General features: G+C 47.6%; 2 protein-coding genes across 9 annotated transcripts in view; one reads left to right on the top strand and one right to left on the bottom strand.

The window, feature by feature from the left end:
* The window catches only part of DPCD (deleted in primary ciliary dyskinesia homolog (mouse)), a 40492-nt gene that overhangs the window by 8365 nt on the left and 5211 nt on the right, over window positions 1-26916 (top strand). For 2 of the 4 annotated variants that reach the window (XM_081546920.1, XM_081546914.1), the window contains exons 1-4: window positions 9777-9852; window positions 17455-17535; window positions 23231-23355; window positions 23683-23816. In XM_081546920.1, coding sequence (XP_081403046.1) covers window positions 9789-9852; window positions 17455-17535; window positions 23231-23355; window positions 23683-23816 — 404 coding nt within the window. In that variant the 5' untranslated portion in view covers window positions 9777-9788. Of the gene's footprint in view, window positions 1-9776; window positions 9853-17454; window positions 17536-23230; window positions 23356-23655; window positions 23817-26916 lie in introns of those variants that run through there. The other 2 variants (XM_081546904.1, XM_081546930.1) reach the window with 2 other exon arrangements.
* POLL (DNA polymerase lambda) lies at window positions 484-9816 on the bottom strand. Of its 5 annotated transcripts, none has more exons than XM_081546748.1 (9): window positions 9640-9714; window positions 8386-8523; window positions 7365-7659; window positions 7042-7204; window positions 6355-6672; window positions 4831-5004; window positions 4141-4269; window positions 1757-1925; window positions 484-1334 (listed from the first exon to the last, which is right to left on the bottom strand). In XM_081546748.1, exons 1-9 carry the CDS (start codon window positions 9707-9709, stop codon window positions 970-972), a joined length of 1821 nt encoding a protein of 606 aa, XP_081402874.1. In that variant the 5' UTR covers window positions 9710-9714; the 3' UTR covers window positions 484-969. The 5 variants fall into 5 exon arrangements, with proteins under 5 accessions (XP_081402874.1, XP_081402896.1, XP_081402880.1 ...); XM_081546770.1 differs by having other exon boundaries at window positions 6631-6672; XM_081546754.1 differs by lacking the exon at window positions 9640-9714 and adding an exon at window positions 9314-9576.

Below are 26916 nucleotides of genomic sequence, written 5' to 3'. Positions count from 1 at the left end.
TCTAAAGCAGGTTCCTTAGTTGTCCCCAAAGAGAACAGTTTACCCTTCTCAAATAGGCTATTTCCTGCCAAGTTGCCCCTTGGCTCCTCCAGGCAGCACAGCCTTCCCTGTCTCATCCCTGTCAATGGCACACAGGTCACCATTTAGTTGTTCCTAATGAGCCTTGTTAACATTTGAAACTTTTCACTTTCACTTTCAATGAGCCTTGTTACATCTGTTCATATCCTTAGGTATTGCCTGTTCTAGGACAAGGCCCACAGGACATGCTGATGGGTAGACAGGCAGTCCTAATTCCCAGCTCCACGAATCCTCCCTCTTAATGCCCACCCCTACTCCTTTCTGAGTTGTTCAGGAGCCGACTCAGGCCTGGCCCATTTGGAGAACTGTTAACTTGCCTGGGTTCCCATTCACCTCCGATTTCTGCCCCTGCCCGGGAGAAAGGCAGGCAGAGGCTGCAGCAGCTCACAGACACATCAGGCAGGCTGAATGTCAAGTGCACTTCATTGGGCCCCTGGGCCTTCAAATTCTGTCCTCGTCGATCCTGGGGTGCCCCCTCCCCACACTGCCAGCTGCACTGCAAGGGAGGTGGGTGGAGGAAGCATCTCTGGAGCTGCTCGTTTGCTCTGAAGTGTCTTGGGTGATGCTGGGCCACAGCAATGTGCCTCTCCCCTGCAGCCCCCATCCCACCCCTAGTAGCTAGACCCTCCTTGGGGTAGAGAAGTGGAGATGCCTGGGCCTCCAAAGCAGGAAGCTGGCCCAAAGCCAGGTACCCATTCCTGCCTAAAATGTGCACAACTCTTCAGGGGCAATGGTGAGGCAGACAGGGTAACACCTGACTCTGCTGCAAAGAGGGCCAGGCAGCCCTGGGAGCCAGGCTGGTCCTTCCCATCAAGGCCAGAGGAGCCAGTGGTTGACGCAGTGAGGTTCAGCACGCTGAGGCTGGCTGAATGGCCAGGAGGGGCAGCCGGGTCACCAGTCTCGCTCAGCGGGTTCTCGGTAGGGCAGGCCTAAGAACCTGAAGACATCCTTCTCAGTGGGGGTGGGCAGCACTTGGCCAGAGCCCACCTTGAGGCCTTGGGCATTGCGGACCACAGCTGTGCTGAGGGCATGCTCTGACAAGCTCATGCCCTTGGTCTTGGCCAGAGCCCGCATGGAGCGGTTGAAGTGGGCAGAGCCAGTGAAGTAGAGCAGGGCACAGGCGAACTCGCTGTAGGGAACGACGATGATGTCCAGTCGTCGGTGCCGCCGCCCTAGCCCCGGGAGCTGGCACACACCCAGGTACTTCTGCTGCTGGCCGTTCTCCTCGTGGCTCACCAGGTCATCCGTCAGGAACCCTGGCCCAACACAGGAGGGATGCTGGGAGGGCAGGAAGCCAGGCCCTGGGCTGGGCAGCCCAGGGCCGTCTGACCTCCCAGCCCTCTCCTGATTATCCGTGGGTCCTCTGTCCCCAGCTTGTCCATTTATTTTCAGGCTTTCTTCAGGGCTGTGTCCTTTTCTATAGAATATGCATAGTAACTCGTCCCCCCGCCACTGGGGGCACGGAAAGATCAGATGAACCCTCGACCTGCAGCACCTCTGGGAGGTGTGAGGAGCTGATTCATCTCTTCCCTGCAGTGGCTCTGGCCCCAGGGGAGAGGTGGGGTTCTCATGGAGCAGCCTCCCCTGTTTCCTGCCTAGAAATGGGAACTTTGAGGCTCTCCTGCCTGGGGGCCACCCTGCCCCTGCCCACCTGCTCACCCAGGGGTGGGGCTTATACCTTGCTGCCGGAGGCTGTCCAAGAGGCGGCTGAAGATGCCCTGGTGAGAGCGGCCATCCGGGTGGGTGAGCAGCACGTCCACATCACCACAGGTTGCCTTTCCCCGTCGGTATGAACCACATGCCACGCACAGCAGCCCGGGGTTGAAGGCCTGAGCTGCTTCCCGGACCTGGGAGAGGACAGTGAGGAGGGTGAGGGCTGTGGGCCTTCCCTGTCCCAGGAGCCCACACACCCCTTGGGTTCCAAGCCAATCCCTGGATGCATGGTCCAGCCTGAGGGAGAGAGCCTCAAGGAATAGAAGAGGAGTTCCATCCACCCTGGGGAGCAGTTCTCTAGCTTTGCTGGGACAGAAGAGAAGAAAACGTGCTCACACCACTGGGTGTGGCCTGGGGAAAGAGATGAGAAGACCGTGCTCAGATTCTGAGGGAAGGTGTGGCTCTTTCCCTCTAGAGCTCTTCAAGAGCAGACAGACATACCTTCTCCAGGGTCTGCCCCAACCCATACACCCAGGTGTGTGAAGCTCCACTGAGTACAGAGGGCCAGGTGCCAAGGAGCCCTCAGCCAGGTCTCAGCAGCCCCAGGTATCTTTGGATTCAGAGCTAAATGCAGAGTGTGTGAGTTGGGGCTTGAAGCCTGACAGGTGGTTGGCAGGGTGCCCCTGGCCCAGGCCTCTGGGGAGACAGAGCCCAGAGATATAATTGCAAGTGTAGGTCCATGTTCGATGCATGAGACAAGGGCTCAGGGCCGGGGCAATGGGATGACCCAGAGGGATGGGATGGGGAGGGAGGTGGGTGGGGGGTCCAGGAAGGGGAACACATGTAAACCCATGGCTGATTCATGTCAATGTATGGCAAAAACTATTACAATATTGTAAAGTAATTAGCCCCCAACTAAAATAAATAAATTTATATAAAAAAAAATAATAATTGCAAGTGTAGGGAAGGAAAGGAGAGAGCAAAGAGGGAGGGAAATCTGAGCTAATGGCCACATCCTTACTTGGAGGAATGGGGCTCAGTGTGGAGGGAGCTGAGACAGAGGGATCGTGTTACACTGAGTAGGGGGCACTGAGGGAGGTTAAGGCCATTAGTCTCCACCCCGGAAACACTGAGGCCTTTCATATGCGTATAGCTTCCCAGTCTCCACCCCAGAACACTGAGATTTCTGGGACCCTGGATACCTCAATTCTCTTGACAGGCAGGCTTTGCTAATCCCCTTAACTCCCTTCTTGAGAGGGTGGGAGGAGGCCTAGGATGAATAATCCCATCAAAACCTCCTAAAGCTGGAGACCTTAAATGGGGAGAGTGGGCACTTCTAGTCCAATGGGGAGCCACTTCTGTTCCAGTGGGTTGGGGCTGGAGGCTCACTGGGGCATTCTCTGTGCCCAGATTACCATGGTTGAGTGACAGGTCATCACTGGTACTAAGGCCCAGTGATGGGTGGACAAAGGGGCTTGCCTGTCCATCCCACACCAGCCTCATAGTCATGTGACTGGGAGAAGAGCTGGAGGGTGATTTCAACTAAGCTCGGCCAGTCTCGAGGGAGTCCTGCCATATCAGAATCATAGGCCATAGTGAGCAAACCAGCTCCTAACCTTAATGCCAGCTGAACAAATGATACATCTCACCCTAAATGTACCCTAGTCTCCCTCTAATCTAGGTTTTACATGAATTTAACCCCTAACCCAACTCTAAACCAAACCCTAATCTTGGCCAAACCTTATTTCTAGAACAATCATAAATTTTAACTAAAAGCATCCAACACTAAGAAAACTCTACTTCTAATTCAGGTCTAACCTTAACTTGACTCTGGATCTAGCTTTCCTCTAACCCCAAGCCTAATCCTACTGGCACTGTGCTTTTACACCAATTCTAACCCAAACCTTGAACCACCCTTCGGAGGGCTGCAGAAGGTATGTACTTCCGAAAAGAGATACACAACTTTGTGCATTTTTACAGATTGTGGACAGAAAAGAGTCCATGGTTTTCATTAGGTTCTCAAAGAAGTTTGTGAGTCAAAAAATGTTAAGAACCTCTGCCCTGATCCACCCTACCCTAGCCCAGTTCAAATCCCAATATCTTCAAGTAGTTCTGACCACAGTCCAGCTCTGATCAAGCCCTGACATTAACCCAGTCCTAACACCATCCTAGCACCTAAGCCAGGGCTAACTCTGCCTGATGCTGAGACCCCTACTCCAGAGAGCTAGTGCTGCAGCCCTTCTCTACCTAAGCCAACTTGCTCTTTGCCCACTAGTTCCAATCTCTGGTGGCCCGCAGCTTCCTCTGCCTGCTGGGCTCCCCCCATTAAGGATCAGGAGTTCCTGGCTTTGAGCCAGGCTCTGATCCTATAGCAACGGCTCTCCTCACTGCTCTGGGACACCTGCTTACTGTCTGCTCAATCGCTGCAGCCTCCTCCCTGGGCATGCGGTCTAGGAAGTCATCATAATGCTTCAGGCCAATGGCCTGCTGGGCAGTCAGACAGGCCTGGTTTCGGATGTCTTCTAAGCTCCGGAAACCCTGAAAAAAAGAAGCCAGATGGGAAGGCTATGAGGATCCAGAACCAACGAAGAGACAGTGAATAAGCAGACACATAAGGTTTTCATCATCCCTAGACTCCAAGGAAAGCATGAGGCAGGAGCAAGCCCAGGGTCTGTAACCAGTGGGACTTGGGAAAGGCAGGGGGCATGGAAGACACACCTCAATCCAGCCCTGCCCCAGTCCTAAACACTCATTCATCATCTCATCAGTCTGGGGGTGATTCTGGGCATGGCTGGGTTTGGGAACCACTGTTCTGGATTCTTGGCCCCTAGGTCTGGCCTGCTCAGGAAGGCCCTTGTTTGTCTGGGGGACAGAGAAATATACTTCTTGTCTCTGCCTACACCACAGACTAAGCCTCAAGGATACTAAACAGGGTAGTTCTGAGAGCCAAGAGAGGGATCTGCATGGGCCCTGGTCCCTTTGAGAAGTGATCCCTCTCTAGTCTGGGTTCATTCTCATCAAAGCACAGGGCGAGAGAACTGTGGGACAGGAGCTCTAACATACAGTAAAACTGAAGTAGGGGCTAGGACAGGGTGTGACCTGATGGTACCACATCTGGGCAGTCTTGGTTCCAGCTCCCCAGATGTTGGAGAAGACCTCTAAGACAGGCACACTTTCGCTGATGTGGTCCAGCTTCCGCAGATGCCCACTCTCCAGGATCTCGACAATCTTCTCAGCCATCCGCTTTCCAATCCCAGGGATGCCAAAGGCCTCCTAGAGGAAGAGGAGGCAGAGGCAGGAAGGAAAGGTGAGAAGGAAGGAAAGGTGAGAAGATGGGAGGAGCAGAGTCAGCAGTGGGGAAACTGACTCCTTTAGCAGATGTCTTGAGTAAAAGCCAGTCTGGTTGGTTGGCAACTGATAGCTGTGTAAAGCTTGGGCACAGCTGAAGATGAGAAGTCTGGATGGAGTGGGCTGGGTAACTTGTCTGCTGGTTCCCAGAGGGATAGAGCTCAGCACAGGCAGCAGAGGAAGGGCAGCAATGATGACACTAGGCAGCATTACCACCACAGCAGGGGAGCCAATGTGAGGCTTTACCCTGTATCGGGTCCTGCACTACAGGGGCCCAGAGAAGGCCGTGGCAGCCCACTCCAGTACTCTTGCCTGGAAAATCCCATGGACGGAGGAGCCTGGTAGGCTGCAGTCCATGGGGTCGCTCAGAGTCAGATATGACTGAGTGACTTCACTTTCACTTTTCACTTGCATGCATTGGAGAAGGAAATGGCAACCCACTCCAGTGTTCTTGCCTGGAGAATCCCAGGGACGGGGGAGCCCGGTGGGCTGCCGTCTACGGGGTCACACAGAGTCGGACACGACTGAAGCGACTTAGCAGCAGCAGCAGCAGCAGCAGCAGCAGCAACTACAGGGGTCATCTCTTTGAGTCCTCATGGGAACACTGTGTTTGTTACTATTCTTAGTACCTTTTTACTCATGAGGAGACTGATGCTCAGAGGATTTGAATAACTGGTTTAAAGTCAGGCAGTTAGTGAATAATGGGAACCAGAATTCAAACTCTGGCCTGTTGATCTTCAGAGACTAAACTTTTAAGCAACTTTTTTATTATGGAAAAACTCATAAGTAAAAGAGTATACTGGACCCCCGGAGAAGGCAATGGCACCCCACTCCAGTACTCTTGACTGGAAAATCCCATGGATGGAGGAGTCTGGTAGGCTGCAGTCCATGGGGTCGCTAAGAGTCAGATACGGCTGAGCAACTTCACTTTCGCTTTTCCCTTTCATGCACTGGAGAAGGAAATGGCAACCCACTCCAGTGTTCTTGCCTGGAGAATCCCAGGGACGGCGGAGCCTGGTACGCTGCCGTCTATGGGGTCACACAGAGTCGGACACGACTGAGGTGACTTAGCAGTAGCAGTATACTGGACCCCAAGGACTCAACACCCAGCTTTTATAATTATCCAGATTTTTGCCAGGCTGCTTTCATTAATCTCCCTGTTTCTTTCTTTTGTGCAAGTCCCAGACATCAGAAAGTGTTAAGCTCTCCACCTGAACCCCACTACAGAAGACCCCCACCCAGCCCCCCACATGTCCTCCCCTGGCCCCCAGGTACCTGGTAGGAGGTGACAGGCTTGTGGAAGCTCTTCAGGGCATTGATGGCCTTGGCATAACCCAGGGCCCTCCACTTGTCTCCCTGAACACTGTAGGCTTTGGCCAGTACTTCCAGCTTCTCTGTGATATGGGGGTTGTGGTTGATCGCCTTCTGGCTTGAAGGCTGTGCACAGACCCACTTATCCAGGCCCTTGGGGGCTGGGCTAGGCTCACCATCTCCCTCAAAGGGGGTGGGGTAGCGGCCACTGATCAGGGCTTCCAGATCAGCAGTGCTAACCTGGGTCTCTTCCCCATCACTGGTTTCACCATCAGAGCTGGTCTTGAGATAGGGAAGGAGAAGAGACAGTAAGTTCATGCCCTCCATGATGACGGCTCCTTTGAGGTGGGGGCTAAGTTTCCTAGTCAGACCCAAGTATGATGCTGGATTTTCTGCAACAGACCTGGATCTCCTTAAGTGTGGGGCCATATTCCACCTGGCTTCCCCTAGTGCCCAGCCCTGGGATCCCCAGTGAAATGTGGTAGAAAGGCAAATACAGGAGTGATGAATGCTGGGAAGAATTAAAAGACTTCTCAATAAAGACAGCCTTCCTCTCTCAGGGGCCTGGGACTTTCTGAACCCAAGGCTCTCCCTGTTTCTGTGATCTAGTTCCCAGGAGAAGGAAGCTGTGGGGGCTGGGAGGCTCCTGACCTGGGCTTGGATGCTTGCAACCTCCTCTGCCCTCCAGGAAGGAGACACAGGTCTGGTGGGAGGTCGGGAAGGAGACAGGGCTGTCCTGGGCTGAGCCTCACCGGCTCCAGGAGGCGTAAAAGAGACTTGGTCTGCCTTGCTGAGCTGTGCTTGATCCAGGTACCTGCAGGATGGTGATGGCAGGTTAAGACACCCAAGTCTCACCCCATATCTGTTCCCGATCCTTCTCGACTATGAAATCTTTGTTTTCAAGGTGTCTAATTAAGATAATGAGAGTTTAATAGCTCAAGAAAACATTTGAGGAAAGACTAGGACCAGCCCACCTCTTGGGGGTGAAGATGCCGAATCCTGCTGTGTCCACCAGCCTTCTCTCCTGCAGACACAAGCTCAGCCAGGCTGACTTCACCAGCTGAGCACCTGGGGGCAGCTGGGGCAGTCTAAGGAGGCGGAGGGCTCGCTCACAGTCCATGCCTTCATCCACCACAATGTGAGTGACCCCTGGGGCCTGGGCGGGGCATATCTGGCCACCATGCTGGACAATCTGCTTCTCAAAGAGTTCTGCCCGGGCTCTCCCAATGCCGGTGGGCACAACGTGCACCCGCACGGAGCTCAGCCACTCTGTGGAGGGGGCATCCAGACACCTGCTGTCATACTCTCAGACATGATCCAAATGAACCCTTCACAGTCCCCTTCCCCCAGTCATTTTCCTCCACCCTGCCTTCTGGGGATTCCACCACAAGTATACAGTTAATTTCCTCACAGGCCATCACCTGATGTAACAGGCAAAGATTCTGATACGTCCTGTTCCCTGATATAACCTAGAACTGTGTCTGGCACATCGCAGGGAGCCTATAAATCACTTCATTTGATCATTTATTCTTTCAACACATATTAATAGACACTTATCATGTATCAGGCACAAGGTACATGCTTTGCTACTACAGGCCTCACGGTCTAATAGATTCCCCTCTCCCAACCCAGCCTACCATGTAAGTTTTTGCCATCTATTTGTCACTTTGGCTACAAAATAGCATAACTCTGGGGACCTGAGAAGGTTCCCCTCCCCTCACCAGCAGGTAGCTTCCTGGAGGAAAGGATCCTATCGGTCATTTCCTTAGGGATCAGGGAGTATTTTCTGATTTATGGAGGCCTCAGCATGTGGTAGAAGATGAAACAGCAAGTCACCTGCCAAAGACTGGGGACCAAGTTTAGGACAAGGGAGGTACAAACAAACTTGCAGGCTCTGGGTGGGCAGAGTCAGCTGTAATATCTGATTCTAGGCATGAAAGATGTAAGAAGCCTGAGGCTCAAGCACATGAGGGTCCTGAGGGTGGGTCCACTCACCTTCTGCTTCTCTGTCTTCCCTCTTAGAAATCTTTGCAAGAGTTTTTGATGAGGGATTGGTGTGAATTTTCTTCCGCTTGGGAAATGCCTTCAAGATGCCCCTGGGGTCCATTGAGGTATGGCTGGACTCTAGCCTTTCTGTTGGAGGGTTGATCAGGGCAGCTGTCATGTGCAACCCAGACTTGGGGCTCCCCAACCCCTCTATGAAGGTGGGGTCTCTACTGACAACACTGTGGGGACAGTAGCCAAGTTCCCAGGAGTCTCACAAAACCCGACTAAACTTGGCTTAGCCTAGCTCTACACATGGACAAAGGAGCCTGGTGGGCTACAGTCCATAGGGCCACAAAGAGTCAGACACTACTGAAGTGACAATCACCAGTCTTTCAGAAAACTGGGGAAAATAAGAAGAGTGGAAATATCCAGGGAACAAATGACATCACGGGCTTCCCTGGTGGCTCAGATGGTAAAGAATCTGCCTGCAATGCGGGAGACAGGAGTTTGATCCTCGGGTCCGGAAGATCCCCAGGAGAAGGGAATGGCTATCCACTTCTTGCCCTGAGAATTCCATGGACAGAAAAGCCTGATGGGCTACAGTCCATGGGGTCGCAAGGAGTCAGGACTCAGCGACTAACACTTTCACTTTCAAAGGGTATCATTCCTCAGGAGGCTGCTTTGAAGATTAACTGTGCAGTATCTGCTCCTGCTGCATCCCACTTCCAAAAGGCTTTACGAAAACGGGATACCAGGCTAGGAATGGGCTCCATCTTTAGGAAGGACTCGGGCTTCCAAAAGGAGTGGGGATTGGTGGTGGGGGCGAGGGGGAACCTGTATATCTTTCTCTAACCCCATCACAGGCCCGCAGAGGAAAACGGGGAGGGTGGGGGTGGCTGGTGGAGTTTAGGGAGCCGGGGTAGGGAACACCCTGCACCTGCGCTGGTCTTGGACCTCTCGGCACCGGGACGCGCAGGCCCGCAGCTGCAGGGAGACATACAACTGCAGCAGGTGTGGGGAGCCTTCCGGGACTGGGGAGTCTTGGCCTCACAGCTGGGGATGGAGAAGACGCTGGCAGGTGTGAGGCACCCGCGGCGTACCGCAGCTGCCGCGCGCCAGGGACTCCCGGGGTGGGGCTAGGGGAGAGCTGGACTGTCAGAATCCTGTCCTAAGGATTCCTCCCCACTCCCCAGATTCGGTACAGAATAGGGTCAACTCCGGACCCAACGGGTCACTGGGGGTGGACAGGAATAAACTACTTACCAGAGCAGCCAATGAGAGCAGACGGAGGGCGCGGGGTTCGTGGGTGTGAACAGGCCAATACCCAGAACATCTTCCGGGTCATCCGGAAGTGACCCTAGGCGGAACGGTTGCCATGGCAGTGGCCAGGCACGCGGCTTGTTGGAGGGAAGATGGCGGTGACCGGCTGGCTGGAGAGTCTGCGGGCGGCAGAGAAGACGGCCCTGTTACAAGACGGTAACTCGATCCCCGCCGCGAACACCTTGTTCCTTTCCCCCAGGGTCCAGCCCTCCGCGCTGGCGCCCCCGGGACAGGCCCAGCCCGGAGGGTAAGGCTGGAAGGTTGCAGCCTCCCGCCAGGGCAAGTTCTGCATTTGCAGATGAAGAAACTAAGGCTCATATAGATGAGGCGACTCCAACACCCTTCTCTGAACACCCCTAGTTTCCTCCACACTACCTCGCTCCGCTCTGCGTTCTGTTACTAATAAATAATTGTTTCCATGTTCACTATGTCGTTTGCTTTTCACCGCAGTCCCGAGAGGCTGTTTTCCACTCTGTTTTACAGGAGAGGAAACTGAAATCCAAGATTTTAGGTCGGCTGCAGCTCCCCCAGCCAGTCAGTGGTAAAAGTGGATCTTGACCTGGGATCCCATGAACCCCAGTCTGGAGCTTCTATTGCTGAAAGCAGCCTGGTGTCATAGAGACGCAGGACACCTGCGTTGTAGTTAGGACTCTGCCTTTACTTTAATTTACCGTGGGCTCCCCAGTCAGCCTCTTTACTCATTTGAACCTTAGTTTCCTCATCTGTAAAATGAGGTGAATGGATTATCTCTGTTATCTCTGAGGTCCTTTGCACTTGTAATGTTATGTTTGTAAGTGAACTTCTAAATGTTCCTTGGGTCTTTAAAGGAGACAAAGCAACGCCTCCCACCCCACCCCTGCCCCGGCCACTTCCCCCATCCCTGCTGGTTCTGGAAGAGGTGGACACAGGGGTATGGAGTTCTGACTTCCTTCCACCCTAGGATTGGCCAGTGCTTGACCGTCCCTTCCTGGACCCACTTGGCAGCCAGAATGAATTCGGTCTGAATTCCTTGTAGCTTTCAGGAAACTGGCAGGGACTGAAATCCACAGGTAGAGGCCAGTCAAGAAAGCTTGGAAAGTGAAATCAGCTGGTCATTTGCTCACTTATTCAGGCAGCATTTAGGGATGCTTTTACTATGTGTCAAGTTGTGTGCTAGAGCAGATAGAAAAAGACATGTCTCAGGAGTTCCCATAGTGGTCAAGAAAAAAAGGTAAATAAATGAGTGTATGTGTTAAGTAGAAGTTGGACTTTTCTGTAAAATGCCATGAGAGCACAGAGGTGAAAATGGTTCTCTCAGGAAGATCTGACAGGACAGGTGATGTTCATGGGCCCTAAAGGATATGTAGGTGTTTGCTAAGTGGAGAAGAGGGGATAGCTATTCCACCAAGAGTAACTCAAGTGTGAAGATGCAGAGGTGTGAAAGTGTGTGGATGATTTCTAGGGGCATAACAAAACATTTAGTGAGGCTGAAGCCTTTACCCGGTCAGTCCTAATATCTACCTACACTTTGTCAGGTACTGGGTGCTAGGATGCAAGAGTGAATAAAAGTTCCCTTTTCTCAAGGAGTGTTAAGGGGAAATGGTAGAACATGAAGAGAAATTGCAGAGTAGTTGGAGTTGTGATAGATCTCCTTTGCCAAACTAAAGATTTTGAACATTATCTCATAGGACGGTGGGATATGTTTTTATTGTAAGAAGTACATAACATATATTTACCATTTTAGCCTTTTTTAAGTGTAGTTTTGTGGCCTTAAGTATATTCACATGGTTGGGCTCCCATTGCCACTATCCATCTCCAAAACGTTCATCTTCAGCTGAAACTCCATACCCATTAACTACTAACTCCTCAGCTGAAACTCTGTACCCATTAAACACTACTCCTCAGTCTCCTTATCCTCAGCCCCTGGCAATCACCATTCTGCTTTCTATCTTCATGAGTTTGGTTACAGCACAGACCTCATATAAGTGGAGTATACAATATTCATTGTTTTGTGACTGGCTTATTTCACTTAGCATAATGTCTTCAAAGTTCATCTATGTTGTTGCATGTGGAAATGAGGAAATGTCGTTTGTTGCATGAGGAAATTTTGATTTCCTCCCTTTTTAAAGCTGAATAACATTCTTCCATTGTATGTATGCATATACCACATTTTGTTTATCCACTGATGTGTCAATGGACACTTGAGTTGCTTCCACTTTTTAAAAAATTAATTTTTATTGGAGTATAGTTGCTTAACAATGTTGTGTTTGTGTCTGCTGTACAGCAAAGTGAAATCAGCTATACGTATATTCCCTCGTTTTTGGATTTCCTTCCCATTTAGGGCATCACAGAGCATTCTGTAGAGTTCCCTGTGCTATACAGTAGGTTTTCATTAGTTATCTATTTTTGCATAGTATCAGTAATATATATATATATATGTCAATTCTAACCTCCCAATTCCTCCCCAGTGCCCCCTTGATATCCATACATTTGTTCTCTATGTCTGTGTCTCTACTTCTGCTTTGTAAATGGCGTGTGTGTATGCTTGGTTGCTCTGTCGTGTCCGACTCTTTGCAACCCCATGGACTAGAGCCCACCAAGCTCCTCTGTCCATGGAATTTTTCAGGCCAGAATGCTGGAGTGGGTTGCCATTTTCTCCTCCCAGGGATCTTCCAAACCCAAGGATTGAACTGGTGTCTTCTATGTTAGCAGGCGGATTCTTTCCCACTGATTCATGTGGGAAGCCCTGCTTTGCAAATAAGATCATCTATACCATTTTTCTATATTCCACATGTATGCATTAATATACATTTTTTTTTCTTTCTAACTTCACTTTGTATGACAGTCTTTAGCTCCATCCACGTCTCTGTAAATGACCCAATTGTATTCTTTTTTGTGGTTAATATTCCAATGTATATATGTACCACATCTGTTTAAAAAAACTTCTGTAACTATTTATTTTGGACGTGCTGGGTCTTTGCTGCTGCACGTGGGATTTCTCTATTGATAGTTATGACGATTGTGGGCTGCTCTCTAGTTACGGTGCACAGGCTTCTCGTTGCCATAGCTTCTGTTGTGGAGCACAGGCTCTAGCGCCCTCAGGCTTCATTAGTTGTGGCACATGAGCTTAGTTGCTTTGCGACAGTGTGGAATCTTCCCAGATCAGAGATCAAACTCGTGTCCCCTGCATCGGCAGGCAGATTCTTAACCACTGGACCACCAATGACCCCTCTTTGCCACGTCTTTATCCGTTCCTCTGTTGATGGACATTTAGGTTGCTTCCATGTCCTGGCCATTGTAAACAGTGCTGCAGTGAACATTGGAGTACATGTGTCTTTTTGAATTACAGTTTTTTTCTGGGTGTGTGCCCAGTAATGGGATTGCTGGGTCATATGGTAGTTCTGCTTTTAGTTTTTTTTTAAGGAACCTCCATACTGTTCTCCTTAGTGACTATATCAGTTTACATTCCCCTCAACAGTGCATGAGGGTTCCCTTTTCTTTACACCCTCTCCAGCATTTATTGTCTGATGATGGCCATTATTACCGGTGTGAGGTGATATCTTATTGTAGCTTTGATTTGCATTTCTCTCATAGTGATGTTGAGTATCTTTTCATGTGTTTGTTGGCCATCTATGTGCCTTCTTTGGATAAATGTCTATTCAGGTGTTCTACCCATTTTTTGATTGGGTTATTTTTTTGCTGTTGAGCTGCATGAGTTGCTTATATATTTTGGAGATTAATCATTTGTCAGTCACTTCATTTGCAAATGTTAATATTTTCGCCCATTCTGAGGGTTGTCTTTTCATCTTGTTTATGGTTTCTTTTTCTGTGTAAAAGCTTTTAAGTTTAATTAAGTCTCATTTATTTATTTTTGTTTTTATTCTTATTACTCAAGGAAGTGGGTTACTTCCACTTTTTTTTTTTAACTGTAAATAACTACTGCTGTGAACATGGGTGTACAAGTATCTATCCTAGTCCTGCCTTTCACTTCCTTTAGTCGAAGGACAGTGTTCAAACAAATATTTCATCAACCAGGATTTTGGTAAGTTTTTTTGTTAATGATATCACAAAACAACATTGTTAGTCCCCCCCCCCAATCAAAACCTAAAAAAGAATACAACCCAAATGTGTGAATATGCCTTGTTAGACGACTCCTGGAGATCTGCCCTCCTGATGTGTATGTGAGTGGGCAGAGGATATGGCTGTCTGCCTACCAAGAATCACTTCTCTTGATAATGAGAACCCAGTACACGTTTTCATAAATCATTATTTTTTCTGTCGCAAATTGTTGATTTATTCAGTGATTGCTGTTCCTGGTAATCCCATTATTTGCAGGAGGTGGGCATCAGTATGTTAACAAGTTTTTTAGAAAAATTAAAACCAGAAAAAAGTGAAGAGTACATTGTATGTGAGGTCAGTGTTTTATGATACTTGATGTGATACATGCAACACATACAGACACATACATATAGACACACACAAACACACATATGATAGATTACGTATATACTGGATTGTGATCTACATCTTATTTCTTACCGTAGGTCCCATTCGGAAAAATTTGACAATCATTGGTCTAGAGAAACTGACTCTTTGTGAGCTATGCGGTATCTTTCATAAATTATTTTCATTGTGGAAATATGAAAAATAAATAAACAAGTCACCCATTATCCTCCCATGTGGAGATAATAACAATTGACATTTTCATACAGAAACATCCATATTTTTTCCATGCATACAAGCTCACGCATGTATATTTTTTCTTCCACCAAGATATCACAGTAATATACTTAAATTTTTTTATATTCACATACATGAGTACATTTAGAATAAATATGTATTAGAATAGAGTATAGATGAATATTATGATCTTGGGTAAAGGAGGATATTCTAAGCACAACTTCTGGATAATAACCACAAAGGAAAAAATAATTGACTATATAAAAATTAAACATTTGTTTGAGAAAATCCGCTTTAAACAAAAAGGCAATTAAAACAGAATATCTGCAACTTGTATGACATGTGCTTACTGTATACAGAGCTCAATCAGATTAGTAAGAAAAAGATGAATACTGAAATAAAATAGGCTAAGGCCTAAACATGTAATTCACTAGAAATATGAACAATAAACCCCTAGAACACTGTTCATCCTTAAAACCTTAAAGCCATACAGATACCCTAGTATGGTTATTAGAGCATCGACTTTGGCCTCAAGTGAGTTTAAGCCCAGGCTATCATTTCCTAGCTTTATGACCTTGAACCAGTTACATGATCTTTAAGCCTTGTCAATTTTCTTTATTTGTGAAAGACAAGTACTGGAGGCACATAGGATTATTGTGAGAATTAAATGCAATGAAATATGTAAAGCACCTGGCCCATAGTGAGCACTGTGTCCTGCTGCACTGATGACCAGACTCCAGGGAAGAAGAGGGTCAGGCCAGACACCCTCAGCTACTCACAGGCAGCACCTTGTACCCGCCTCCTGACAGGACAGCCTCTGCCAGCTCTGTGAGCCAAACAAATGATTAAGGGTGGTGTAACCCAGGTGCCTATGGAGAGGTCCTGCAAATTTGGGGGTGAGTTTCCCCAGAGTACAAATTTGGAATGACTTGAAGAACAAGGTCTCGGGGAGTGAATGGACAGCAAACGGCTTGGTAGATCGGACGCAGTTGCAAGTTTTGGCTAGTGGCTCCTTCAGCTGATTAAGGGCCTTAGGGCTCTGTTCATCAGGGATACGCTGGATACCTGTCTGCTGGGCATTGGTACTGTCTCACTGAGGAGCCTACCTGTCTGTTTACCTATCTGTGAAAATAGGGGAAATTATCTAGCCACTTTTAAGAAGATGCTTAGGATTATACTACTGAGATAGAAGAGGTGGTCTCGGAGATACTGTTGAATTCTTTCCTTTTTTTTTTCTTTGAACATATGTTACTTTTGTTTTAGTATGAAATTGTTTTAACATTTGTTTTCTTTTAAATTTTTATTGGCGTATAGTTGCTTTACAATGTTGTATTAGTTTCTGCTGTATAGCAAAATGAATCAGCTATCTATATACATACATCTCCACTTTTTTGGATTTCTTTCCCATTTCTGCTGCTGCTGCTGTTAAGTCGCTTCAGTCGTGTCCGACTCTGTGCGACCCCATAGACGGCAGCCCACCAGGCTCCCCCGTCCCTGGGATTCTCCAGGCAAGAACACTGGAGTGGGTTGCCATTTCCTTCTCCAGTGCATGAAAGGGAAAAGTGAAAGTGAAGTCGCTCAGTCCTGTCAGACTCTTAGCGACCCCATGGACTGTAGCCTACCAGGCTCCTCTGTCCATGGGATTTTCCAGGCAAGAGTACTGGAGTGGGGTGCCATTTTAGGTCACCACAAAGCACTGAGTAGAGTTCTCTGTGCTATACAATAGATTCTCATTAGTTATCTATTTTATACATAGTATCAATAGTTTATATATGTCAATTCTTATCTCCTAATTCATCTCATCCCCACTTCCCCTTGGTACCCATATGTTTGTTCTCTATGTCTATGTCTCTATTTCTGCTTTGTAAATAAGACCATCTATATCAGTTTTTTCAGATTCCACATATATGTGTTAATATGCGGGATTTATTTTTCTTAATTCTGATTTCACTCTGTATGACATACTCTAGGTCTATCTAGGCCTCTACAAATGACCCAATTTCATTCCTTTTTATGATTTATATTCCATTGTGTTTATGTACCACATCTTCTTTATCCATTTCTTCTCTTCTTTCAATGAAAGATAAAGTGATGTTCTTTCATTCTTTCAATCAGTATTTAGCTGAGCTCTTAAAATATGCCAAGTACTATGCTTGGTGTTTGGGAAACCATAGATAGACGGGATAAGATCCCTCTTATCTTAGTAAAGAGACAGGCAATAATCATCCAGAATTCACAAAGATAGATGTAAAACCATAACCAAGGTAAATGCCATAGGGAAGATACTTGGGCACTGATGTCATGTGCTGTATGATAGGAATGGCATAGAGATGTGAAGAAGAAGGCAGAGTGAGGGCACAGCTGGAGGGAGCTATTGGTGGGGAAACCCAGTTCAATAATCTGAGCACATAGGCTTGGTTTTAGGAACTGGGGAGAGAAAGATAAATATGATATCATTCTTGAGACAGATACTTTTAAAAGTATCATACTATGTGATAAATGCTCCACTGTGGATATGAATAAAGCACCAGGAAGGCATAAAGAAATAAGTGATGAATTTTGCCAAGGTGGCTAGGAGTGATAGTTTTAGGAAGACTTCCCAGTAGAAGTGACATTTCAGTTGGATTTTGAAGGACAAGGAGGAGTTCAACAGTTGGGAAGAGTGGCTCAGACAGTAAAGAATCTGCCTGCAATGCTGGAGACCCAGGTTCAATCCCTGGTTCAGGAAGATCCCCTGGAGAAGGGAATGTCTACCCACTCCAGTATTCTTGCCTGGAGAATTCAAGGACAGAAGAGCCTGGCAGGCTATAGTCCGTGGGATCGCAAAGAATCAGACATGACTAAGCAACTAACACTTTTTTAGAGCTATTGCTCGTAGAATAATCAGCAGAACAAAGACATGTCCAGGGAAACCAAATGAGTCCCAGGACATGTCTTAAAGTAATGGTGGGTGATGGTTGTCAAGGAGTTTGTGGGAGGCTCTGGGAAGATTTTTAATATGCCCATGGCTGTTAGTGTTTCCCAGGTAGATCTCTGGATCTTAAAGGCCCAAGGCAAGAGGAAGCTCAGGGGTAAGACCCTCTTTTGCTTTGTGCCTAGGGAGAAGAAAGGTGCACTATTTGTTCCCAGATGGGAAGGAAATGGCCGAAGAATATGATGAGAAGACAAATGAACTACTTGGTAAGTAACAGGGGCCCCCATTGGGCCCTTAGGAAAACTTGGGGTGACCTGAGCACAGGTAAACGGGCCTAGCTGAGGCTTCAGGGAGAAGCCCAGCAGTACATGTGGGAGCTCGGGGAGACTGAGGCCCTTGAGGCAAGATTGTTCCTGAGAATAACCTGAGGTCAGGGCCGGACACCAGAGATGCAGTGGGTGTCCACTTGACCAGTGAACCTCACTCCACTCCCAGGCAAATGAGAGTTAACTCTTCTAAGGTGCGATTGGGGGTGTAGAGAAACCATTGGGAAAATCTTCACAGAGAAGGTAGAATTGGAAGTAAGCCTTGTGGGCTAAGTCATGGTGAAGGCAGCTTTCCCTGCACTTTTTTGGCTTATTTTTTGTTTTGTTTTCTGAAGGCATATCAGAAACAAGCAAGAATAAGAGGCAGCAGCTTCTGACCTTGCCTCAGAGGCAGCTCTGTTAAATATGCTTCTCATCTTAGAGAACGTCTGAATCAAAGGGAGGAGGGAGAAATGGTGATTTTGCGGCATCATCATTTTCATTCCTGCAGCTCTTTTCCTCTAAGAATAAGCTCATGAATAGAGGCTCCAGCTCAGATTTCTGGAAATTATTTGATTTGCTCATTCTCTGTTCTCAGGTATGCATATCAGCATTAACTGACTTCCCGAAGCTAGGTGGCTGGTTCTTTGACACAGGGCCTGAGGCTGTCAGCAGTGGGAGTTGGTCTCTTTATATTAAGTTTCACCTGAAATGCTAAGACCAATGATGGAATCATGGGGTGGGTTATTTTCTTGTCATTATTCTTGACTTTAATTTCTTCCTGGGCCTGATGGACAGGTAGTACTGTTGAGGGAATTTCTTTTTCCCTTTTTCTGACAGCTCATAAATGTCTAGAACCGACAACATGGATCACACTGGTTTGCATTCTTTTCGTCTCCAGTCTTAAAACATGTGTCCTGCGCATGCTCAGCCACAAAGTGAAGTGTTGATCCTTCCTTATTATGAGCTGCTTGGATTCCAGTCCCAATTGGTTTAGTGTGGTGCTATTAAAAAATCTTGATGTGTTTAGCATATGACACTGATTTGGTGGAAACCAATACAGTAGTAATATCCTCACAATGCATTGTAATTTATAGCACTCCCAGGGGGTGACAGCCTTGGAATGCCTAACAGGGGGTGAGCTTATGAAAGCAGAGGTCACGTAGGCTGACCAGCACCATCTCCAGGCCAGGGACTAGCCACAGCTCCTCTCTGTGAGCCCCCAGCGGCACTCATCTCTACACAGAGCAAATAATACAGCTATTGCTGCTGTGGCTGTAAAAACAAACAAGTAAAACCCAAGGCCTCTTAGTTGTGCTTGGACACAAACTTGAAATGAAGAACAAGCCCAGGTTACTTCATTGGTAACATCCCACGTGAACCTGTCACTTTCCCTCGTGGCGGGTCAAGAATAGACAGTGGCCTCCCAACTCCTGCAGAAATGGAGGTTCATAGGAGAATGTTGTTTGAGTAAGTGTACCTAAGGATAGTTAACACTGTAACTTTTATTGGGCACCATGCTAAGTGCTTTACACCAACCATCCTCGTCACAGCCCAGTGTGGTAGGTAGGTACTACTGTATTCATTTTACAGTCAGGAAAACTGCAAGTTTCAAGAGGTTAAGCACCTTGCTCAGAATCACATAGCTGGTTAGTTACAGGGCTTGGGTTTAAGCCTAGGTCTGTCTGATGAAGAGCCCATGCTTTTAATCCACAACACCATACTGTTGGGAGTTGAGAATATTTAATCCTGTTTTGTTTTTTTAACTAAATTTTGTTCTCCTCAGAATGACCCAAGTAGAGACTGGTGGGAGCAGGACAGAGATTGGGCAGTGAGGAACACTCCACTCAAACCGCTGGGCCCTTTGAACAGCTGACCCTTTTCTTATTCATGTCCAGCTACCCTACCCCACGCCTGCCAGCTTGCAAAATATTGTTTGTTTTTAATTTTTAAGTATAAATAATCCCAGGGCCTGAACTGACTTTCACTTGTGCATTCGTTGAAGCAAAATATGGACAGGGTTTTTGTGGCTGTAAATGAGAATGGTTTCCTTTTTTTTTTTTCCAGCTAATTATACAAATTGGAAAATTGGCCAAACTGGTTTTCTGTCTGAAAAACCCAGAAAGTAATTTATAGAGAGAATTACCAATAGTGCATCTGTCTGGGTCAGAGCCCTTCCAGTCGGTGTTAATAAGCATAGTAGTGTCATATGTTGTTTTCCTGCCTGCTCAATGCTATTCATTCCCATCCCCCACAATGAATGCTGTATGTGTATTCATAGAGAAAAAAAACTGAAGGGCCCCATAACAATGATCGGAACATCAAACCAGCCCTAGAAGAACACAGCATGTCCAGGGGGGCTAAGGCTGAAGGGCAGGCCATCCCCCAGCGATTACATTCGGATTACCTGCTTAATCTGCTGTGGTATTTGACCGCCAGTCTAACCACCCCAGGCTGCATTTGGAGGATATTGAGCACTTTCATCCCCAAGCACTTCACCGGCTTTATAAGTGACCCACTCGATTCCCTTCAGCCTCCTCAGGGATGGGACGTGGCAGCTGTTTAATAGCCACATAGCAATGTTGCAGTGTTTTAGGGCAGAAGAGAAGAATCCTGCATCCAGTTTAAGCTGCAGGGAGTATTTAGGAAAGGGGAATGTAATTATCCACATTGGAAGTGGGCCAGGACTGGGAACTCTGGGGAAGGAGGCCTTTAGGATCTCTACTTTCCAGCCCACCTGAAAGATGGGGCCTCCTTTCAGCAGTCAGGGACATCAGCCTGCTTCCTGCTGACTTAGGAAAAAGGCCCCAGGCATTGCCTCCTTCATATATTCCCCATCAGACCCTTTACAGGGTCATTGAAAGTCTCCTTTCCAAGGACTGGCCCTGGCTCAGCCAGGAAGATATGACAGCGTCCCAGGGAGCTGCCTTGCACACACCAGTTTGGGTTTAACATATAATCAAATCAGAGTGACAGCAGGTGGAAACAGTCTTCTGTTGCCGCAGGAGCTGTCCTTGAGTTCAGGAACAAAGACAGGACAAGAAAGACAAGACAAAGCCTGTATTTGCATGTGTGCATCCATGCCCACATCCATGGGAGAAATAATAAGGACTTCACCAAAAATCATTTATTGGATCTTATCTCAAACAGGAATGAGTACGGAGACCTTCGTATTCTAACAAAGAATTTAACCCCAAGGTGTTAAAAATGGTGAAACAGCCAAGGGTCCAAGTTTCTGTGACCTGAGTGGCTTTTAAGGCCAGCAGTAAGGAAACCAGTAGCTAACTTTCCATCTCCTTGGGGTCCTTTTGGGGAACGTTTCTGTTTCAAACTCAATTATTCCATAGATAAAAGAGTAGATCGGAATTGCCTTTCCTGGCCACACTGGCACTGTGCTTCAGGACACGTGATTTAACAAGGCCCGTGATCACCGGACACCTCACTTGTCCAGCCTCAAATAATTAAGTGTTTTTCAGAAATTAAATTTTTAAATAATTGAAGCTTTTCTTTTAAATGCTAAAATTTAAAAAAGAAATAGAGCTTAAAAAAAAAAACTTTAACAATATCATATATGCTATTGAATATTTTTGAGGAGGGCATTGCACCCCACTCCAGTATTCTTGCCTGGAGAATCCTCATGGATAGAGGAGCCTGGCGGGCTACAGGGTCACAAAGAGTTGGACACAACTGAAGAGACTTAGCATAGCACAGTTAAATATTTATAGAATACAAGTTAGCCTTTTACTAATGATTCACATTCTGGTCTCGGAGTTAGGAGACCTGAATTTTACCTGTGGATTTTGCAAGTGAGTGTCTCTTTCTGAGCCTTGGTAATTCTATACTCTTCCTTGGAGAGTGGTAGCAGGGGTTGAAGGAGAGCAGGCAGGGAAGAATGCTATTTCTCATTTGAAAAATACAAGCATTGGACTAGACGCTTTCTAAAAGAACCTCCACCTTTAAGCTCTCTGTTTTGACTGTTCTTATATCATGATCCCGTCAGGGTCTAAGGATGCTTGTTTGCCCTCACACCAAATGGTCCCACATGCTTTCTAGTTCTGACTCTGTACTCAGTGTGAGCTATCCCATCATTCTGTTGTCAGTATGCCTGGGAAAAAATTAATTTCCTGCCTTATTCTACAAATAGCATTTTACACATGTCCGAGTAAGAATCTGGGAGTGATCTTTTCTACAGTATAGAGTGAGATACATGGGTCTGTCACAGTAAGTCTCAGCTTAGAGGCGTTTGTCACTTCTGAATTTGTAACTGTGAAGGCTGCAACCCAGAAGATTGGCTTCCTAGTTAAGCAAGGTATTACGTCAATAGATTTGGATGTACTTCTAGTCACAGTCCATTCACTTAAGAGAGAAGAAGTATTTGTGAGAAGAAAAAAAAAGTTGCCTATAAACCATATTTTCAAGTTTTACTCTTCCTTATTAATTTTCATTATAAACTTGGAAATGTGTTTCTAGGGAGAGTTTTTGGCCCTGAGACGTAATAAAATCACACTGCAGAATGCAACAGACCTTATAAAGGCACATATTCAAGGGAAAGTCCTCATTTTACAGCACACTTTTGTGTTCAGCTTGTGTGCCTTACTTAGAGCAGGGAGGGTGTTTGGGGTTTGGCACAGCTACTCAGAAGAAACCCATCCTGAGAATCGCACTCACCCCCCGGCCCAGAAAAGGAGCAACCGCCACAGGACACCGGGTGCTTTCTGACTTTTTTAGCTCCTCATGGCAGCTCCAGGAAGGCTGCTGGCCTGGAGTAGCGCCCGAGCTGCCACCTGGAAGACCCCCATTGCCTCAGGGAGGGAAGGAACCGAGCGGTCGCGCTTGGGAAAGCCCCCTGTGGCCACGGGCATGCTGACGGCAGTCGGCTGTGAAGGGGCTGAGTGGGGTCCCTGAGCATCCCAGTGGGGCGCTCAGTGTCTACTGCACTAGACTTTTCACTTAAAATTTCCATGAAAGTGTGGGCCTTACCGGAAAAAAAATCTTATGCAAACATCTGGGCTGTAAAATAGGAATGATTATTTGCATTTTAAAAGGATGATTCCACTCTATAAGAAATTTATGTTAGATCTTTTATAAATAATACATTTAAAATGTGGTGTGTGCCTAAAATTTCCTGTAAATACAACTGTGGGGCTGTTGTTTTAAGCCAGGTACACCTGAAATGAGTAAACTTCTCAATTTGGACTTTCTGAGTCATGAGACAAATCTGCCTATCAGCTTTCACACTCTTAATTCATTCTTCCTTTGCCTATTTTTAGAAGGAAGAATGCACATCAACTCATGCTTCTTGGGATCCATATTTTCCCTGTTACTAGTAGCCACCCTTTTCCCAACCTTCACATCATCCCTGTGCTTGAAGTCATACCTGGGGGTTTCTGAACTCCACTTGGCGCCTTTCATAGCTTTGTTTTAATTCTTTTTGTCTGGGCACCCTGATCTGTGCTTTACAAATTGTCTGATATTGAAATGCTCTCCTGATATTTCAGGGGTTGTGAGGTCGCTGCTCAGATGGATAAAGTTAGTGTGAAGGCCTGTCACTCCCACTTTTATCCTGTTCTTGTACCTAAAGTGATGTCAGTGATTCAGCAGAAGAGAGCAGAGCACCTTTCCTCCCTGTAATCCCACTGCTTCCTTCTCTCCTCAGTGAGGAAGTGGCGTGTGAAGAGTGCCCTGGGAGCCTTGGGCCAGTGGCAGATTGAGGTGGGAGAGCCAACACTCCCAGGAGCAGGGAGCCTGGGGCCTGAACTCATCACGGAAAGCAATGCCAATGTATGTCTGTCTGTCAGGTGTCTTGGGGAGGCTGGGGGAGTGGGCTGCTAGCCCTCAAGGGCAGGCACCATGTCTTGTTCACCTCCTCATCTCCAGTGTGCCCGCCTGTACACAGTGCTCTAGCGACGTTCCCTTGAATGGACACCCAAAGGGTTCTGGCTTAGTCATCCCAGAGCACGGGCTCCAGGCTTCATAGGTCACAGCAGCGGCAGCATCAGAGGAGCTGAGGGTCTCCCATTGTGTCCCCGGGTAGAGCTTTATGGAGGGGAGCCGTCCCTTCCTATCCCTCTCCAAGAATAGTCCTTGAATTGGATTTGCCTTCTGCAGCCCATATTCGTGCGCAAAGACACCAAGATGAGTTTCCAGTGGCGAATTCGAAACCTCCCGTACCCTAAGGACGTTTACAGTGTCTGTGTGGACCAGAAGGAGCGCTGTGTTGTTGTCAGAACAACCAACAAAAAGTAAGTGGCGTGTTAGGCACCTGCCTACTTGTGTATGAGCAGGGTGGGGGTGGGGTTTGACCTAGGGTTAGGACTCAGATGGTTCCCCACCCCAGAGGGTAGAGCAGCCTCCTCTTCCAGCTCTGAGAGAGGCAGAAGGGCTTCACTACAGCCCTATAGTAGGTACTAAAAGCTGAAGGGCTTTCTCTCTTCAGCCCTTGAATATTGTAATCAAAACCAGCTTGAATATTGTAATCAGCTCCATCAGGACAGGGAAATTTGAACAATGAGTGTCTGGTCCAGTACTTGGCATATGCTGGAGCTCAGTAAACATTTGTTGGATGAATGAGGGGATGAGGAAATCACCCAGCCACTGACTTGTGATCTTAGGTGGTTCTGCTGTAAGGTTACTATGCCTTGACCTCTGGCTGGCTCCAGTCCACGATGAGCTTGGAGCTGGCAGGGAGCCAGAGCCTGGAAGGCACACCTGTCTGAGGTGGCAGTTACAGAAGTTAAAAGTACTGCTCTGGGAGCAGCAAACTTGATCCAACCCCCCTCGATTGAGGGACAGGGGGTGGGTGCTTTGGCTTCTTGGAAGTCTCTTGCATGATGTTTCAAAGAGGGTGCTCACGTCCATTTTCCTTCTCTTCTCATGGTCTGCTAGGGGCAGGCAAACTTTGGGGTTGAGGGGACAGAAGGTGACCAGATCTGATCCTGGCAGGACTGCTTCTGGGCTGATTATCTTGGAAATGCACTGATCTCGTTTGGGTTTCTGGCGGTCTGACTGACCACAGAAGAGAAGAGCCCCGTAATGACCTGGTTGTGAACTGAGTCAGAGGGATTGCAGTGTAGGACCAACTCCCAAGGAATACATTTAGGGCACTGAAATGGGAAGGTTTTATGAGTTACTAGTCCACAGACTGTGAAGCTACCCAGCATGTCTCATGGGGTGCTCAGCTTAGGCCAGAGATGCCCCCTCCAGTTTACCTGGAGTAAGAAGGACCCAGTATTTGTCCATCTTCTCAGGTGGTGTGGTGCCAGCCTCCCTTCCCATCTCCCTCAGGTCCGTGATGCCACAGGAAAGCAGTGTGGCTCCCAGGCTCCCCTAGTGCAACCCTGGGTTCTACCCACCTCTCTGATCCTCACACCCTATCACTTTGGCAGGGTTAAGGTGTGGGGAAGGGGTGGAGATGAATGAATTAATTTCAGGATTATTGCTGTACATGCAGCCAGCAGCCCCTAAAGTGAGCCTTGTCTATAAATATAAAGTCATAATAATAAAGGTTTGCGTTTGTAAAGCACTTTATAGCCCTCAGATAAAAGGCAGTTTATTCCCGTTATTGTTCTCATCATTAACAGGAGTCAGTGCCTAAAGTAGAATTTAGCAATTTCAGACAACAGAGAAATTGCCTTTAGGAAAACAAACTCCATGCTTCAGCAAGCATTCCCTGGCGTCAGAGGCCCTGGGTCCAAACTAGGAACAAAAGTGCTTCTGATAGCACTTGAATCTGCAACCCAGCAGTTTGTGGAGCTGGCTGCTGCCTCCCTTCTGTCCCCCAGAGGTCACTGTCGAATACAGATATCAAGCAAAAATGTGATTACCAGGGAGTGAGAGAAGAGAGGCTAGCTAGCTCACCAGAAAATTCATCTGCAGGCCGGTCCTCTGGGTCCCGTCTCCTCTGCATATCCAACCATAGGTGGCGCTGTTGGCCAGGCGCTCCACTCCAGCGCCCCAGGCAGGGGGAGACGTTGCTGAACTGCCTGGTGAGGCCGGATGGGATGGGAGTAGTGCCTCCAGAGAGAGCAGGACCAGGATCGGATTCCCACAGAGGGGAGGAGTATGTGAGTGCTCACTTCAGGGCCTGCACTGAGACCTCAGGGTCAGTGCAGCCCAGCCTGGCGCAGCACAGCCTCGGGACCCTCTGCTGGGAGGAAGGCGGGGGAGGCTGCTAAGCCCTCAACCTGCTCCTCCTCAGCCTAGTGGCACGTTCATTTTCTACTTGGAGTAGTAACACATCCTGTACCTTTACTTCCTCTAAATATACACAACTCAATGGCTATTCCTTTGAGCGGAGTTTAACTTTTTCAAGATACTGTAAAAATCTATTTTCTGATCATCACACCATCCAGTGGTGGACAGGGTATGTATTTTTATTGTGCTATATATGAACGATTCTGTAAGAGGATCTATAAAGTCAGCATGATGCACTTGACTTATTGGAGGGGATAGTGATGGTTTTAATGCCCAGGCCTCTGCAGTTTCCACCACACTGTGGCTTTTCTGATTTGACGTCCTTTACCTGAAGGTTCCATGTCTGCCCCGATTCTAATATGGTTATCAATAAAAGCCAGAGTCCCTGAAAAACTGGGTTTGCCACTTTTCTTGATGGAATTGATTCCAGTGAATTATGTCCTTGGCCTCAGGTAATAGCAAGAGATGAACCAGGGAAGGAAGAAGGTGCTTTTCTAGGATCTGATTGTGGCATCATCTGTTCCCAATAAGAATGCTTGTGCAGAGAGAAGGTTCTGAGCCTCAGCCTTAGAAGCTGGCAGCTCTAAGTGGAATGAGCTGGGCGTGGAGTAGGAGGGTGTCAGCTTGAATCTGGGCTCTGCCACATATTAATCATAGCATTTTAGGCAAGGTTTCCTCATCTATCACAGGAGAATACTCATGTGTACATCATAGATTGTTTGGGGAATTAGGAAATTGTTTATTGTACTCAGCCCTGTGGCCAGCCTGAGGAAACTGGAGGCCAATTCCAATTTCTTTGGAAATTGGAGCCTGAAGAGAATTTGGCTGATTTGACATCGGTAATTCTAACTCTGTGGGAGTGTTAATAGGCATCTCTAGAAAAAAGGATTCTGTGGTCAAATAAGGTTAGGAAACTGAATTAAACGGGTTTCTCTTTGGTAGGACTTCTGAGAGCCTTAAATATGTGAATGTGCACCATAGGCAGAGGTGACCAGTTTGTCTGGAGTGTTGATGTTTAAGCAGGAAGGGAAGATGTGCCTACTGATCCTCTAAGGGACAGACTGACTACAGGCTTCCCTCGACCACTCTGGCCGAGCCTGTGTGCAGAGCACCCACAGGAGGTCTGTGGGGCCCAGCCCATGTGACTCC

The sequence above is a fragment of the Giraffa tippelskirchi genome, chromosome 2 (genome assembly GCF_054371585.1).
Source record: "Giraffa tippelskirchi isolate mGirTip1 chromosome 2, T2T-mGirTip1v1.2.pri, whole genome shotgun sequence".
NCBI lineage: Eukaryota > Metazoa > Chordata > Mammalia > Artiodactyla > Giraffidae > Giraffa > Giraffa tippelskirchi.
Note: the sequence above shows the minus strand (reverse complement) of the source record. Positions and strands in the feature narration are given on the sequence as shown.